The sequence below is a fragment of the Pipistrellus hanaki genome, assembly GCF_964339955.1.
Source record: "Pipistrellus hanaki genome assembly, chromosome: 3".
NCBI lineage: Eukaryota > Metazoa > Chordata > Mammalia > Chiroptera > Vespertilionidae > Pipistrellus > Pipistrellus hanaki.
Genome location: NC_140505.1, coordinates 132,837,673 through 132,854,602, shown reverse-complemented (window position 1 = coordinate 132,854,602; position 16,930 = coordinate 132,837,673). Strand labels below are relative to the sequence as shown.

General features: G+C 39.0%; 1 protein-coding gene across 1 annotated transcript; it reads right to left on the bottom strand.

Annotated features, from left to right (window-relative positions):
• TMBIM4 (transmembrane BAX inhibitor motif containing 4) lies at positions 1-16,930 on the bottom strand. Its single transcript, XM_084877610.1, has 7 exons — positions 16,590-16,930; positions 9,605-9,713; positions 8,055-8,160; positions 5,032-5,065; positions 3,004-3,121; positions 820-865; positions 1-258 (listed from the first exon to the last, which is right to left on the bottom strand). Exons 1-7 carry the CDS (start codon positions 16,684-16,686, stop codon positions 55-57), a joined length of 714 nt encoding a protein of 237 aa, XP_084733736.1. The 5' UTR covers positions 16,687-16,930; the 3' UTR covers positions 1-54.

Sequence of the window (16,930 nt, the reverse complement as noted above, 5' to 3'; positions counted from 1 at the left end):
TTGGTAGTTAATTGCGTCAAACTTTATTAATCATTTTACATATCCTGTTTTCAGTCACTTTTTAGCTGCTTCCAAAAGTCGCAACAGGTGCAAGAACAGATTGATGATATCCAAGTAGAGATTGATGGCAGCTAATACATACTCCTCAGGTGATAGCCTATGCATCAGTGAATGTGTGTCATAGATGATGAATCCACAGAAAAGAAGGGCTCCTACAGCAGCCATAACCAATTCCACTGTCTCACTATAAAAAAATAACTGTAAAAAATAAAATAAAAATAACTATAGGCAAAACATTAAAGTAATAAGAACAGTATTAAGCACACTGAAATTACTTGCTCTTAAGTTACATATACTACGTAGCTATATATTTAATAATGCTGTTCAACTTTGAATACAAATGTTAAAAGCAGAAAAAGGCAAAGCAGGTCCACCCTGGCTTCTGGTAGATGAAAGAATGACTGGATGAATCCATGGATGTCCCCCCGACTAGATAACCCACTGACTTTGAACAGAAGCATCCCAAATAGAAAATACTAAAAAATTTTTTCATAATGTTATGTGCCACTTGGAGGTTAGCAATTACAAGTGAGGGCCTTTAACTCATTTGTTCATCTTTCTAGCAATAATACTGTTTAACATGACACCTGGATCTTTCCAAAGACAATTTTATAACCACTCTATATACAAATGTTTCAGATAATTACAATGAAGTATCCTATCTTAAGATTATGCCTCTTACAGGTTCTTTTGAGATTAAAGTATTTATATTGACATGACCGGAATTACATTTCAAGTTATCATTCAAAAATAACTCACCCTCAAGATTCCTGACAAGCACAAAATCCATAAAACAGCAAACAGTCTATGAAAATAAAATATTAATTTAGAATAAATATTGTTCCTTACAAAAAACTTTGTAAACCCATTCAACATATTCTGAAGAAATAAATCCATCCTGCTATTTGTCAAAGAATAGTTTAAATATAAGAATTCATAAACATACAATGAATAATGTAGAATACCCAGAAATTAAAAGAATTATTTATTCAACATTTGTTTATATGGTGCATAACACTAAAAGTGTCAATTTTTAGCTTTGCAATTCAAATGCACGGAAGCACACATACCCCCACAACATAATTAAATCGGAAATTAAGTATACATTTATATTACAGTGTAGTGAACTGAGGATGTAGTGAGATCCCAGCCCTCAGTTATCTTGCTGGAACGGCCATAAAACTCAGGCTACCTCTGGCATACTTAGAATGAAGTATCTTACCACCTCATAGTATAGACCCTTCAGGACTGAAAGGGACTCAGGACTTGTCTTTTCATACTTAAACCCCGGGGAAACGCCAAAGTTTCTGCACCAAGAATATGGGAAATTGGGATTAAGAACTATAGAGCATGTGAAATTTTACCTTACTTACGAGCAAATAAGTTAGCCTAGGACAATTTTGTGGATGCTAGTAAAACACAACGGATGCCTAGGTCTAAGATGAAGGACAGTTTATTACAATAATAACAGTAACTGAAGAACTGGCATAGTAGATTGGTGTGGGAGTAAAGAAATTAGAGAGCTGGAAGGACAAGGTTGAAGAAAAAGTATGTTTGGCATTTAAGATTTCAGCAGAGGAATAATCCTAGTGATTGCAAGGTCCACAAAGTGGCCATGCAGGAAATGAAAGTTGCTGCAGTAGATGAGGTCTAGAGATATTGAGAGGCAAAGGTGATGGATGGGCCTAACATGCAGTTTGATGCTACAGTCTTTAAAGAATGAGGAGGCTTGACCAAAAAGGGGATCAATGACAGTAACGAGGAAGGGTAGGATGTGTATCACCAGAAACCATAAGCCTCAATGCAATGAATTCTATTATGCTGAAGGAATAATGAAAAGTGGCACCAGGAGACTAACACAGTTTTTTAATAGTAACCCCCAACTCCACCCCCAGCTCTATAGGGTGTGGGGGAATGAGTGGCTAGAGAACAGTTCTCGGGGAAGAAACAAGTTTCAGCTGAGATAAGGAAGAAAAAAGATGTTATAAAGAGGCTGAAATATAGGGGAGATTATATACCAGGAGTTCTAGAGACTATAGTAGAATGGATGGAAGGAGGGGAGCCATTAGAGTTTGGAATAGAAGAGAGAAAACCTGTCATATTTTATATATATATATATATATATATATATATATATATATATATATATATATATATATATATATATGAATGAAACCCTCTTCCCCCCTAAAAAAAAAAAAGGAAAAAAGAACATGTTACCTTTTCCTAAATCAAACTCCATTTTAATAAAACTATTCATCTTGAACAATTATCAGTGTTGTCTAACCAGCTGTATTTTATCCCAAAAGATTTCTGGTAATCTGGATTACCAGGGGAATAAAGGGGGGAGGGCAGCTTTCTACGAGTCCAGTTTTGTAAGTTTTTAGTGTTTTAACAGGAAAAAGAATAGAAAATGGTTGGGTGGTTATTTGTGCCAACAGGAAGCTAGAAAGAAGAGTGTATTCATTCTTAACCAGATGAGGGCAACACAGTACTATTATCCTAATAAAAAGGATCATTCCATATATCTATTAGTTTGAAGAAGGATAGAGGTTAATCAAATGGATCAAAAGGTTTTGAGGTTCATGTAGACATCTCCAAAATCTTGCTTTCACTAAGGTTTTGGTAACATTTGTGTTAAGACAAAAACCTAAATAATTTGGCAAATTCCATACCGTTCATAAAGCACAGAAGCCTACTCTAGAAAGCTAATTTATTTTAGCATTCACTTCCTTTTCAACAGAGAGGGGAAGGAAATGACTCAAAGCCAGTTTCCATGCCCTTGAATGTTCTGGGAGAGTAGGATCCTAGACCTCAAAGAGATGGCCTTTCATTGTGCTCCACTTTAATAAAAGGCAGTATTCAAAACTTAACAGTATAGCACTTCTCTCAAAACTATAATATTAAAGATGTGTCTACCATAGCCATGAATATATAACTTACCCTGCTCCAAATTTGCTGAAATCTCTCTTAGATTGTAGAGTATACATAGTCAAACCAAGAAATACTGCAGTAGTCAGTACAAAAGCTTGGAGAATAACATACACATCATAGAAAGTAACTGTAAAGTAAAAAAAAAAAAAAAAATAGATTAAAAGTGTATATAAATATACTCAATATAAAATGGCTTTTTTTCTGGGATTTAACCAAAATGCTTTATTTTCTCATACTACATGCCAATAAGAACTAAGAAAAGATCCCTTATTCAGCCTTGAGTATTGATTGGTACAGTAAGACTACCTTCATAATGCAATATCTAGGTTCCAAAATATTCATCAATGCAAAATAAGGAGGTCACATTATTCTGAGTTAAAGAAATGACTGGAGATTACACAGCTAGTCAGTTTTGGGGATATGGAGGAATGATTCTCATCCTACTCTACCCCTGTTCTAGCTGCAATTAGTCACTATCAGCACGACCTCTTTCCCCCCCTCCCCCCCTCCAGCCAGCTCCACCCGATTGCCCCTCCCACACCAATCGGGGGTGGGGCTGGCTGGCCACCGTCCCACTGGCTGTTGGCCCTTGAGAGGCCCCCTCCACCTCATTTGTGGGCGGAGCCAGCTAGCCACCAACCATAGCCCCTCCCTACAGCCCACCCTGCCCCTAGTTGGCCCCCCCACCCCAATTGAGGGTGGGGCCTGCCAGCCAATCACCCATGGTTCCTCCCTGCAGCCAGCCCGGCCCGGATTGGGCTCCAATTGGGGGTGGGCAAGCCAGCCAACCTCCCACCATCTTCTCCTCCTGATAGGCCTGACCCCAATCCACCCCTATTGGGTCCGGGCCAGCAGGACTCCACCCATGTACAAATTTGTGCTCTGGGCCTCTAGTCCTATATAATAAAAGCCTAATGTGCAAATCAACTGAAGGGGGAACAACAGGAGGAAAAAGTGGTTCCTATGATATGCATTGACCACCAGGGGGCAGATCTCAGTGCAGGAGCTGCCCCCAGCTGGCAAGCCCCAGCCCAGCCAAGGCGGTTATGAGTTGGGAGGGCCTACCCCCTCTCCACCCCCCCACCCCATCACCTCGCTGGTTGGCCCACAGGATCAGCCCTGATTGCTGACCTAGGAACCCTACCTGTGCACGAATTTCATGCACCAAGCCTCTAGTATAATAATAAAATACAGTTTGATGCAGACAATTTAAGAGGCTGAGCTCATTTAAAAAAAAAAAAAAAAAAAAAAAAAAAGCCTGGCCCGTATGGCTCAGTGGCTAAACATCAACCGATGAACCAGGACGTCACAGTTCAATTCAAGTTTAGTGCGCTTGCCCATGTTGTAGACTTGATCCCCAGTAGAGGGGGTGCAAGAGGCAGCCACTCTATGATTCTCATCATTGATGTTATTCTCTTTCTCCCTCTCGGAAATAAATAAAAATATATTTTAAAAAAAGGCTGAGCTTGTAATGAAAGTACCTGATTCAAAACATGTTATCAGCTCTCTAAGGGCCCTTTAAATTACAGAAAAAACTGTCTTGCAGAAACCGGTTTGGCTCAGTGGTAGAGCGTCGGTCTGTGGACTGAAAGGTGCCAGGTTCGATTCCGGTCAGGGGCATGTATCAATACGTTGGTTGCGGGCACATCCCCAGTAGGGGGTGTGCAAGAAGCAGCTGGTCGGTGTTTCTCTCTCATCCATGTTTCTAGCTCTCTAGCTCTCTCCCTTCCTCTTTGTAAAAAATCAATAAAAATATATTTTTAAAAAAAGACTGTCTTATTTTTATAAATGAATAAACACAAATGAATATTCTACATTCCTACTGTTTTTATAATTCTCTTCCACTCCCTCTAAGCTCAGTTGAACTGTGTAAAGTATATTTTATTTTTGCTTATATTTTAGCAATTTTAAGCCTATACCATATTTTTGAAATATGACATTCCATGATATTAAGTTTTCGTCCCAAATCCTTTTATCCAGAATACTTATCCATATTAAAAAGTAACTGTAATATATAGGAGAATAATTATGGCTTACCAACACAGGCAACAGATAGAGCTTCCAACAGTGTCTAAGAAAAAGAAATTGAAATTACATAAATGCATGTGAAATTTATACTGTCATGTACATGGTTCTAATTTCTAGTTCAATGTGATTCCATATGTATGATCTCATTTTAGCTTCAGAGCAGCCTTGAAAAGTATATGGGACAGATAATTAGCCCCATCATATAAAAATGAGACCTCAATATATTGAGTGAGAATATTTAGATTTTAATTGTGATTCCATCACTACTTAAACTCTAACTAGATATTTCTTATCTGTAAGAGGAAGATTATAGAAAAGTAATAAAAATTCTATTTTTTTCACTGTAATGTAAATATAAATGAAATTGCAAATCATGTGCACATTTATAAAAACAAATATCTCTCTTAAACATAATATTAAACATATTAAATTGCTAATTAATTTAATACTAAATATTCAGGTAGCACTTTGGTGTGGCAATCCTAAAACTTTCTCACAATATTATCTTTTTCTTCCCTAGTAACAGAATTTTTAACTGGATGTACATTTTTACCTGCTTTGATTAAACATTTTTCAGTATCCCTTACAGCTAGATCTGGCCAGGACAATATTCCAGCCAGGAGGATGTGAGTAGAGACATGTACAACTTCTAAAAGTAAAGAGACTTCCTCCCTTTTCTCAAATAAGTAGATGGAATATGGATATGATAGCATCTTATATCATATGACACATTAGGAAGATCTGAACCTTAACAGGTACCTGGGCCTCTGACAACTCCACTAAACAGTTATTCATATTTTTTACATGTAGGAGAAATAAACCTTGTTTAAACCATATTACAAGTAGCTCTAGTTTCTTTTCTCTCAACTATATATCTTTACTTCTTTTATATGCTTACTCTACCATAGATTTGTCTGTCATCTGAGAGACCATACCATAAAAGCAAAGCCAGCAGTAACAGTAGTGGTTTATAATCATACACAGAACACTCCCTGCTAACCTTCCCTACCTAAAATCAAGAAATCATTAGGACAAGAGCAAAAATGGTATTAGAAATTGTACATGGATATGGAATCAACGAAGTCACTGCCACATTTTGTTATAATGTCCGTAGTGTCATGGAAGTAGTAGCAAAGATAATAGAAATATTTCTTCTGAGCAATATTCTTGATATTTGTGTCATGATTTTAGGTAAGAAATCCTACCCCATACACAATTATCAGAAGGAAAAAACAACAGTATAAACAGGAAAAAAGGCTAAACTAAGAAAACATCCCAAAATAATACCCCATTTTTAATGTGTGCAGGTAAGCTATCACCTAAGGCAAGGTGAGATCCATCTCTTCCTTATTTTGATGGGAGTAAAACAAAATATTTCAGTATCAGAGGTCTCTGGGTAATCAGAAGTGCATTTTTACATACTTCCTTATTTGTTAAAACACGTTTATCTATGGATGGGCATAGTCAATAGATGTAGCAATAAGTGACTATATCTTGCCCATAAGTATTTGGCTGATACTCTGATGCTTTTCTAATGGGTCCTCTTCCTGCTGAACAAAAGCTGATCGATCTAAACCATTGTTCCACATAGAAATCAGTCTTTCTGAAAGCAGACTGGCTACCTGTAGTGCTCAACAGGAACTCTACATGACCCTGTTTCTTTTTATACTTCCTCCTCCTCTCATAGAACAGCTGACTGGGACAGGAGTTGGCATCTAACACAGGGGTTGTCAACCCATACTGGTTAACAATCTACAATGTGACCAGCTGCACCAATCAGATTCTTTCTCAGTTAAAAATATAAACTCAGAGAATAAAGCAATGGTAGCAGAAGCTGAAGCTACCAAGTTAATGAATCACATTGAGGACCCACAATGGACCACATAAAAATATATAAGGTAGAGAGGAAATGTAATGGAAGGAGGAGGAGAAGACCACAAACTCTTGCTGTTGAATTTCCTACAATAAAATCATTTCTAGAACCTTCCTCTAGTGCCTTTTCTTCCGGAGGCCTGATGGGGTGGGCTAATGGCTTCCCAAGCTTTTATATCCTTAAAATAAACTCCCTACTACTAATAACAACTTTGGTGAGATATTGATTTTAACTATACTACCTATAAAAACTCAGTCTTAGAATATGACCAGAATGAGTTGATAAGGCCTATGATTTAAATGGATAACCTTTCCAAAAACTGAAATTTTCAAATTCGTGAGCTTTCGTAATATTAATAAAAATGTTATCAAAATTCATAAAACTTTAAGACAGTTTAATCTGATAAATAGCATTTTAAATCTTATTTGACTATAAATATTCTTAATAGTAGTTTGGAAGATTTTGATGTAATTTTTAAGTCAGAACCCAAATCACACTAAATACAAAAATAGGAAAAGTAATTTTTAAAATACATAACTTGTAGCCTTACCAACTCATTCTGGTCATATTCTAAGATTGAGTTTTTATAGGTGGTAGTTTGGGTTTTCATTTTCACAAATATTTGAAACAAATGTGACTTAAACTTAGTTCTCCCAACAATGATTTTGAAACAAGTTATTTAGTAAAGCACATCAAATGAAAAAAGTGGACCTTTAAGAGAACAGAGTCATTAGACAAAAATAAACTGAGGAATTAATCATAAAGATTTCAATTTAAGGCCTATGAAATTAAGGCCAAAATATAATTTTTTACCAAGAAAAGCATAGAATATTAGGAGTAGAAAGTATCAAAGGGATAATCTACTTTAATATTTTCATTTTACATATGAGAAAGCTTAGGTACAGAAAGACTAACCACTCTGCCAAATGTCATATAACCAGATAGTGGCAAAACCAGGTCACGTGATTGCAATTCATTATTTTTTTCCGCTATCTCATAATATTGACAGAAAAGACTTTGAAACTGACAAAGTTTATAATTTTTTACAGACTAGGAGATTATAAATTCTGTTAGTGATACATATATGAATTCACTTAAGTAAATAAATTTAAAACTCAGTAATAAATGTTAAAGGGACAGATATTGTCCAAGTACTCACAAATCCAAAAAGCAGGTACAGGTTAAGAGGATGCTTATGTCTGTTTAGAATTAATGCAAAAATCGAACCCAAAGATCCAATGGCAAACACCAAAATTAAGGCAGGACTGAAAGACAAAATTAAAAGCAATTTAAAGTAAAAACCAAAACAAAAAAAACAGCATAAATAGTATTACAAAATTTAGTAAAATGTGTCTATTTTATATGTTTGTGAAAGTACAAAAAACCATCCGGAAGGATCCACACCAATCTGTCAAAATAAATTATTTTTCCATCTGGAAAATCTGAGGAGTATGAGATGGAGAGGAGTAACAGGACAAAGAAAAGAGCTCACAAGGCAAGAGGAAGACTCTTCCTTTTTACTTCATGAACATATCATATTTGAATAATTTTTGCAATTGCTTTTTAAACTAAAATACAAAGAAAAGCTATTAAATACTAAACAAATTTTTTAAATCTTAAAAAAAATTTTAATATGTTTTTATTGATTTCAGAGAGGAAGAGATAGAAACATCAATGATGAATGAGAATCATTGATTGGCTGCCTCCTGCATACCCACACTGGGGAATCAAGCCTACAACCTGGGCATGTACCCTGTCTGGGAATCAAAGCGACCTCCTGGTTCATAGGCTGAGCAATAAAACATCGGCTGAGCAATAAACTAATTTTATATCTCACTACTTTTTTAGGTATTTACTACATAGTTGTAATTTAAAGATCTTTACCTCAATTGCAAACTAATAGTTCAAGACTTCTCTTCTGTAGAGGGAGGATAGAAATTGTCTATTCAATAAAATATTCATTCCTTATTTTTCCTTTCCTTTAATATAAAGATTTTATATTACTTTTAGCCATAAAATTATTCTGGAGGTCAGATCTTAAATAAATTTGGGATAAATCATATGGAGTGCCTTTGAAAACTTTTCAGTGAAATTATCCTAGGCCTGATCCAACACTAAGATAAATTAAAAACACATTAGTTAGCTGAAACCGATTTGGCTCAGTGGTAGAGCGTCGGTCTGCGGACTGAAAGGTCCCAGGTTCGATTCCGGCATGTACGTTGGTTGCGGGCACGTCCCCGGTGGGGGGTGTGCAAGAGGCAGCTGGTCGATGTTTCTCTCTCATCGATGTTTCTGGCTCTCTATCTCTCTCCCTTCCTCTCTGTAAAAAATCAATAAAATATATTTATAAGAAAAAATTTTTTTTAAAAACAAACACATTAGTTAAATACCTTTATTTTTCAAGTGCTCTATTAGGATTTGGGGACAAGGCATAAGTCTAATAAAAGCAAAAAATTAAGACTAAAAACTGTATACAGTAAAAATTCTTAATACAATTCCAGGAGATAAGGGTTTAACCCTATAAAACTAAAAAGTTGAGAGGTAAATACCATGTTATAGAATATTTATCAAAACAAAACTAATGTTATTTATAAGAGTTAATGGACAATTTTACATTAGAACATGAAAAGAGAATAGAAAATAAAGAACTTTGCTTATTCCATTCTGATCATAAGCAGTGGCTGATAAAGTGATCCAGAATCGTCTTACCTTTCATGTACAAATGTCCGTAAAGACTCAAAGTATAAAAAAAGTGCAGATGTCACTGTAGTTAAGAGAACTTGCAGAGAAAGGATGGTATAGACTTTTCTTAGAAAGGCTAGAAAAGAAAAAAATATATAATTATTTTCTTAAGAATTTGTCATAGAACAGCAAGATCAAATGTCTTATTAAATTTTATATGTATTTTAAAATATTAATCCAAATAATGTTATCTGTAACTAAAACTTAAAGAAAATGCTTCCAAAGGGGAAAAATTGTTAAATGGTAACTGTCTTCCAAGAAGCATGAACTTAAAAAATTAATAGGCCAGAATGTGTTTTTCCGTCAATATAAAAAGAAACCACTAAATGGGTATTTGTAAACATAAGTGTACAACAAAAGATTAAAAACAGAACACTTTAAAAGAATGATTCTATCTTGAAACTGCAATGCAGGAACAGAAAGCATGTGTTTGCATATCAATTTAAAAAGAAATCTTAATTTTCAAGCAGTACAAATGTTTCCCTAAAATGAACTTCCCCTTAAAAGGCAAACAATATATAAACGTAATTTTCACTCACCCATTTTTACTTCTCACTTATAGTACCTCTGCCTCTAGTTTTTATACAATAAGAAATTCTTTCAGAACATTTTGTCAACATCCATAAATTAACTCCAAGGCCTAATGATTTAAAAGTACTTAGTCTTCTGAAATACGGATAATATAAGTAGTACACTGAACACCCGACTCACCACCAGCTTCACAAATAAAACATTAATAACAGTTCCCACCTCCTCTATGTAAATACCTATAATAATCTATAATAATAAAAGCATAATATGCTAATTAGACTGGATGTCCTTCCAGGCGAAGCCGGGCTGGGAGAGAAGCCTGGGTCCTGGTGCCTGTCGGCAGCTGGAGGGAAGCCCAGGTCCCAGGTGCCAGAGGGAAGCCCGGGTCCCGAGTGCCAGGGGGAAGCCGGTGTTGGCAGGCAGGGGCAGGAAGGCCTATTCTTGCACGAATTTCATGCATCGGGCCTCTAGTACTGATAACAACATCCCTCATCCCCTGAGCTAACTTCTAGTCACCTTTCAAGATTCAGCCTTTCTCATTTCTTCAGTCTGAATTAAATGTTCTTCCTCATGCTCCCAATGGACCCTAACCATAGTTCTCATCACATTACTTTTTTATTTTTTATTTAATTTTTTTGAACTTCACCCAAAGATATGCTTTTATTGATTTCAGAGAGAGAAGGGGAGAGAAAAATGGATTGGAGGATAATTAATGACATCAATCAAATTTAAAATATACATACTCTTTTGACCCCATAATTTTACTTCTAAAAATTTATCCTAGAGCAACACTTGCAGAAATTAACAGAGCTATGGAAAGATGTTCCCTAAAGCACTATTTGAAGGAATTAAAAAATAATAACAACAACCTAAATATCCACCAAGAGGGTATAATTAAATGAATTGTGGTACATACATACTATGTAAGACCACTGTCATTAAAAAACTATTGTGTACTATGATTTTTCTAAAATATATATTTTATTATTTTAGAGAGAGTAAGGGAGAGGGAGAGAGAAACATCTATGAGAACCATTGATTGGCTGCCTCTTGCATGCCCCCTACTGGGATTGAGCCCACACCTGGGCATGTGCCCTGACTGGGAATCAAACTGGAATGATGCTCAACCAACTGCAACACACTATGCTATTTTTACATGTAAAATATATTAAGTGAAAATACAAAGTTGCAGGAAAGTATATATAATATAATCCCATAAATTATAACATTTTCCTAAGTCTATAAAATAGTATGTGTTAGTGTTTCAAAAATATACATATAGCATATTGCTAAAATAGATTAGTTTAATAGGCTCTAGTATATTTCATATATTACTGACTACATAAACTTAATTGGCACTGTAAAAGCGCTCAAGGTAGAGACTGTACTCAGAAATACATTCCCCCATAATTTTTCTGTTGCTTCATGATTTGTTGTTTTCCAACAAGGAGCCTTGACATTTTATATTTATAATATTCCAAAATTATTTTCCAGAAAATGTACACATTACAGTCAGCTTAATTTTGCTTTAAAAAACAAGTGGAATATTTCTTTTTTACTTATTAATTGGTAAAGGACCAGAGACAGCTGAGAACCACTTTTTAATACAAATGTAGTCAGCTTGGTTACCAGCCTAATTACCAGGGCTCCTAAGTAAAATGCTCCAGCATAATTTAAATTTTCATGAATAAGTAAATGTTCATTAAGTTTTTTGTTACTTTGATTAGTATTGTTATAATGACATAAGATATACAGAAATAAATATAAGACTAGTTTTTCTTTAAAAACAGTTTACAGTAGAAACTGGTTTGGCTCAGTGGATAGAGCGTCAGCCTGCAGGTTTGATTCCGGTCAAAGGCATGTACCTTGGTTTCGGGCACATCCCCAGTAGGAATTGATGTTTCTCTCTCATCGATGTTTCTAACTCTCTATCTCTCTCTCTTCCTCTCTGTAAAAAATCAATAAAATATATATTTTTTTAAAACAAACAGTTTACATATGCAGAGAGGTGGAAATTATGAAATCTGGTTTCTAGTCCTCGGGCCTCACTGCAAAGAACCATGCTATTTTATTTGTGTTTTTATTTATTTTAGAGGAAAGGAGAGGAAGAGAGAGAGTAAAAACCATAAATGGTGAGAGAGAATAATGAATCCACTGCCTCCTGCACTCCCACTCCCCTACTGGGGATCCAGTCTGCAACCCAGGTATGTGCCGTGACCAGGAATGGAACTGTAACTTCCTGGTTCATGGGTTAATACTCAACCACTGAGCCACCTAGCCAGGTAAGAACCATGTTATTTTTAGACAAATGTTTTTAAACTTAGTATTCTGTAGATCATGGGTGTATATTATTTCAGGATTGTAATTCCAGGGAAAATGACAATATTGTTATTACAAAAATTCTAAGCAAAACTTTGTGGCATTCAGTTGCCACGGTTGGTGGAAGGAAGGGATAAGTGGTGAGAGCACCGAGGGTTTTTAAGAGAGAGAAACTATTCTGTATGATACTGTAAAGGTGGGTGTAAGTCATTATACATTTATTAAAACCCAAAGAATGTACGACACCTAGAATGAACCCTAATGTACATTATGGGGTTTGGGTGATGATGATGATGTGTCAGTGTAGGTTTGTGGACTGTAACAAAGGTACCACTCTGTGTTTTTTTTCAATAGATGGAGTTACACATATATTGATATACTATGTATGCGATTTGTTATGTATGCTATTTTGTTGTATTGACAGCAAGCTTCAAAACTTCATATGTCAAATTTGCTGAAGGTGTTAACATCATAGATATTTTTACGCTTAAAAATGTCGAATTTCGTGCCAAAAAAAGAGCATTGGCGGGAAGTTTTAATTCATTACTTTATTTTGAAGAAACGTGCTGCTGAAAGTTATCGTATACTTCGGGAAGCTTATGGTGAGCATGCTCCATCTCAAGATACTTGTGAACGCTGGTTTAAACGCTTTAAATGTGATGATTTTGATGTGAAAGACAAAGAACGTCCAGGTCAACCGAAAAAGTTTGAAGATGAACAGTTACAAGCATTATTGGATGAAGATGCGAATCAAACTCAAAAACAACTTGCAGAAAGATTAAAAGTTGCTCAGCAAACAATTTCAGATCGTTTACAAGCAATGGGAAAGATTTTAAAGGAAGGAAAATGGGTGCCACATCAACTGAACGAAAGACAAATGGAAAACCGAAAAGTCACTAGTAAAATGTTGCTTCAACGGCACGAAAGAAAGTCTTTTTTGCATCGAATTGTGACTGGAGATGAAAAATGGATTTATTTTGAAAATCCCAAACGCACAAAATCATGGGTTGATCCAGGTCAACCATCAACATGGACTGCAAGGCCAAATCACTTTGGAAAGAAGACAATGCTCTGCGTTTGGTGGAATCAGGAAGGGGTGGTGTATTATGAGCTTCTAAAACCAGGTGAAACTGTTAATACTGATCACTACCGACAACAAATAATCAATTTGAATCATGCTTTGATCGTAAAACGACCAGAATGGGCCAGAAGACACGGCAAAGTAATTTTGCTTCATGATGACACATCATCACACACTTCAGAACCAGTTGAAGACACGTTAAAAGATCCTGCCTGGGAAGTATTAACCCTCCCGCCATATTCCCCAGACCTTGCTCCTTCAGATTACCACTTGTTCCGATCGATGGCACACACACTTTCTGAGCAGCACTTCAAAACGTACGAAGAAGTGAAAAATTGGGTCTCTGAATGGTTTGCCTCAAAACAAGAAAAGTTCTATTGGGATGGTATCCACAGATTACCTGAAAGATGGGCGAAATGTGTAGCTAGTGATGGACATTACTTTGAATAAAGCACTTTTGATGTTTCTCTTGAAATTGTGTTTTCTTTTATTACAAAATTCGCATTATTAACTGGTACACCGGTAACTTTCCACATTTAATTTTGCTGTGAATCTAAAACTGCTTTAAAAAAATAAAGCTCCTCAAAATGGAATATTATCCAGCCTTAAAAAGGAAGGAAATATCTGACACATTCTGTAACACCACCCAGAAAACATGCTAACTGAAGGGAATCACAAAAGGACAAATGTTGTATGATTCCACTTACATGAGATAGCTAGAATGGCCAAATTCATAGAAACCGAAAGTAGAAAGGTAGTTGCCAGGAAGGGAGGAATGGGGGGCTCCTTGATGGGCATAGAGTTTTGCAAGGTGAAAAGTTCTGGAGATTAACTGGACAGTGTGAATACTACTACTACTGCACTTTAGTACCCTTAAAAATGGTTAAGGTGGTAAATTTTTAATGTTATGTGTATTTTACCACAATTTAAAATGTTTTAATTAAAAACAAAAACTTGCCAAAATAATTCAAAATTCATTATAGAAATAGAGCTACTAGAGATCATGATTCTTAGTGCATCAGAGCTCCATAATTCCTTTTCCAGAACAAGTTCCAGCTGCCCAGACAGGATGAAAATCTGGGGCAGCTTCTGTGATCAATCAACTGGCTGAACTAGAGCGGGACAATGAATTCCACTTAAATGAAACTGAGCATTTTTTTAAAAATTTATTTAATATATTTTTATTGATTTCAGAGAAGAAGGGAAAGGGAGAGAAAGATAGAAATATCACTGATGAGAATCACTGATCGGCTGGGCTGTCTGTCTCCTCCATGCCCCACACCAGGGGTCAAGTTCACAACCTGGGCATGTGCCCTTACCAGGAATTGAACTGGGACCTCCTGGTTCATAGGTCGATGCTCAACCACTGAGCCATGCTGGCCAGGCAAAAGTGAGTCTTTTAAATTTAGAATAATTCCTGCCCACTAGATATCAAATAACTTAAAACTAATATGGTATTTTGATTGACTTAGAAACCATCTCCAACACCTGCCCCAATAATACTCAAACCTATGTTGAGTTCTAGTTCCTTCAGAGAAAATAGTGAACAAGAATAGACATAGCCGAAACCGGTTTAGCTCAGTGGATAGAGCGTCAGCCTGCGGACTGAAAGGTCCCAGGTTCGATTCCGGTCAAGGGCATGTACCTTGTTTGCGGGCTCATCCCCAGTGGAGGGTGTGCAAGAGGCAGCTGGTCGATGTTTCTCTCTCATCTATGTTTCTAGCTCTCTATCCCTCTCCCTTCCTCTCTGTAAAAAAATCAATAAAATATATTTAAAAAAAAAAAAAATAGACCTGGTTCCTGCCCTCACAGATTTATAATCCAGCAAAGGACACAGACAAAAAGTTAAAGTGCATTCACACTGTCCTGGACTGAGTAGTCAGTTAGTCAAGGCTTCGGTTGGATCCCCTGGTCAAAGCAAGTACAAGAAGCAATCAATGAATTTATAATAAGTGGAACAACAGATCTAATAAAAAACCAAGTAAACAAAAATAAAATGCGTGTTCAGTTGACTGCGCCTCCTCAGGCGGCGGACCGCATCCCCGGCAGGGGGCGCGCAGGAGGCAGCGGGCGGATGTTTACTCTCAGGCCCGCTCTCACTTTCTCTTTCTCCCTCCCCCTCTCCCTAAAAATCAATAACAATATAAAAAATGTAATAAAATGCGTTCACATGCCCTACGCACAAACATCCCAGCAGATAACTCCAAGCAGGTGATTGCGTAATCATGGTGATTACTCAGTAGGTCACAAAGGTTACACAATATTGATTACACAATAAACTTATTTCCACCGGAAAAAACCCACAAAACTCTGGTATCTTTTCATTGAAATATGCCCAGTAAGGCCGCTGAGGCTTTCATCCGTCCCTTTCCACACCGAACACGAACACGACCGGGTTCAAAGAGGAAGAGCTCCAGTTTCGTTTTCTCCGCACCCAGCGGGCGGCCTCCCTCCCCGGACCCCCGGCTCCCCGGCTCCCCGGCCCCCCGGCCCCCCGGCCCCCCGGCTCCCGCGGCTCCTCGCTCCCCGGCTCCCCGGCCCCCCGCCCCTCCCCCCCCCGGCTCCCCCGGCGCCCCGGCCCCCCGGCCCCCCGGCCCCCCGGCCCCCCGGCTCCCCCGGCGCCCCGGCCCCCCGCCCCCCCCCCCGCCCGGCTCCCCCGGCGCCCCGGCCCCCCGGCCCCCCGCCCCCCCCCCGCCCGGCTCCCCCGGCTCCCCCGGCGCCCCGGCCCCCCGGCTCCCCGGCCCCCCGGCCCCCCGGCTCCCCGGCCCCCCGGCCCCCCGGCCCCCCGGCTCCCCGGCCCCCCGGCCCCCCGGCTCCCCGGCCCCCCGGCCCCCCGGCCCCCCGGCCCCCCGGCCCCCCGGCCCCCCGGCTCCCGCGGCTCCTCGCTCCCCGGCTCCCCGGCCCCCTGCCCCTCCCCCCCCCGGCTCCCCCGGCGCCCCGGCCCCCCGGCCCCCCGCCCCCCCCCCCGCCCGGCTCCCCCGGCGCCCCGGCCCCCCGGCCCCCCGGCTCCCCGCCACCTACCCATGCGAACGTGCACGCTGGCGGAGGCCACGCAGCTGCCATAGTTGAAGTCGTCCTCGATGGAGGAGCGGGGGTAGCGGGGGTCGCAGTCGGCCATGGCGGCGATGGAACCCGGCTCCCGCGGAACGACGTACAACACCCGGACCTCAACGGCCGTCAGCCACTTCCCGCTCCGCAGCCGCCCGACCGGCCCGACCGCCTCCGCCAGCGCCCTGGGCCAATCCCGGCGCGGCCTCGGCGGCTCGGGAAGGTCACCGGGGGTTAGGGTGCTGGAAGGCAGAATGCTGACGCCGTCAGTAAAGGGACACTTCCCTCGGGCGTTCCTCAACAGCCTTTATTTT

Coding starts and splice junctions, on each gene's coding strand:
- TMBIM4 (XM_084877610.1), bottom strand. CDS start 16,686: ATGGCCGACTGCGACCCCCGCTACCCCCGCTCCTCCATCGAGGACGAC. Junction 3,122..5,031: donor TCTATCTGTTGCCTGTGTTG/GTAAGCCATAAT, acceptor TTTACTTTACAG/TTACTTTCTATGATGTGTAT. Junction 259..819: donor GCTTGTCAGGAATCTTGAGG/GTGAGTTATTTT, acceptor TATTTTTTACAG/TTATTTTTTTATAGTGAGAC.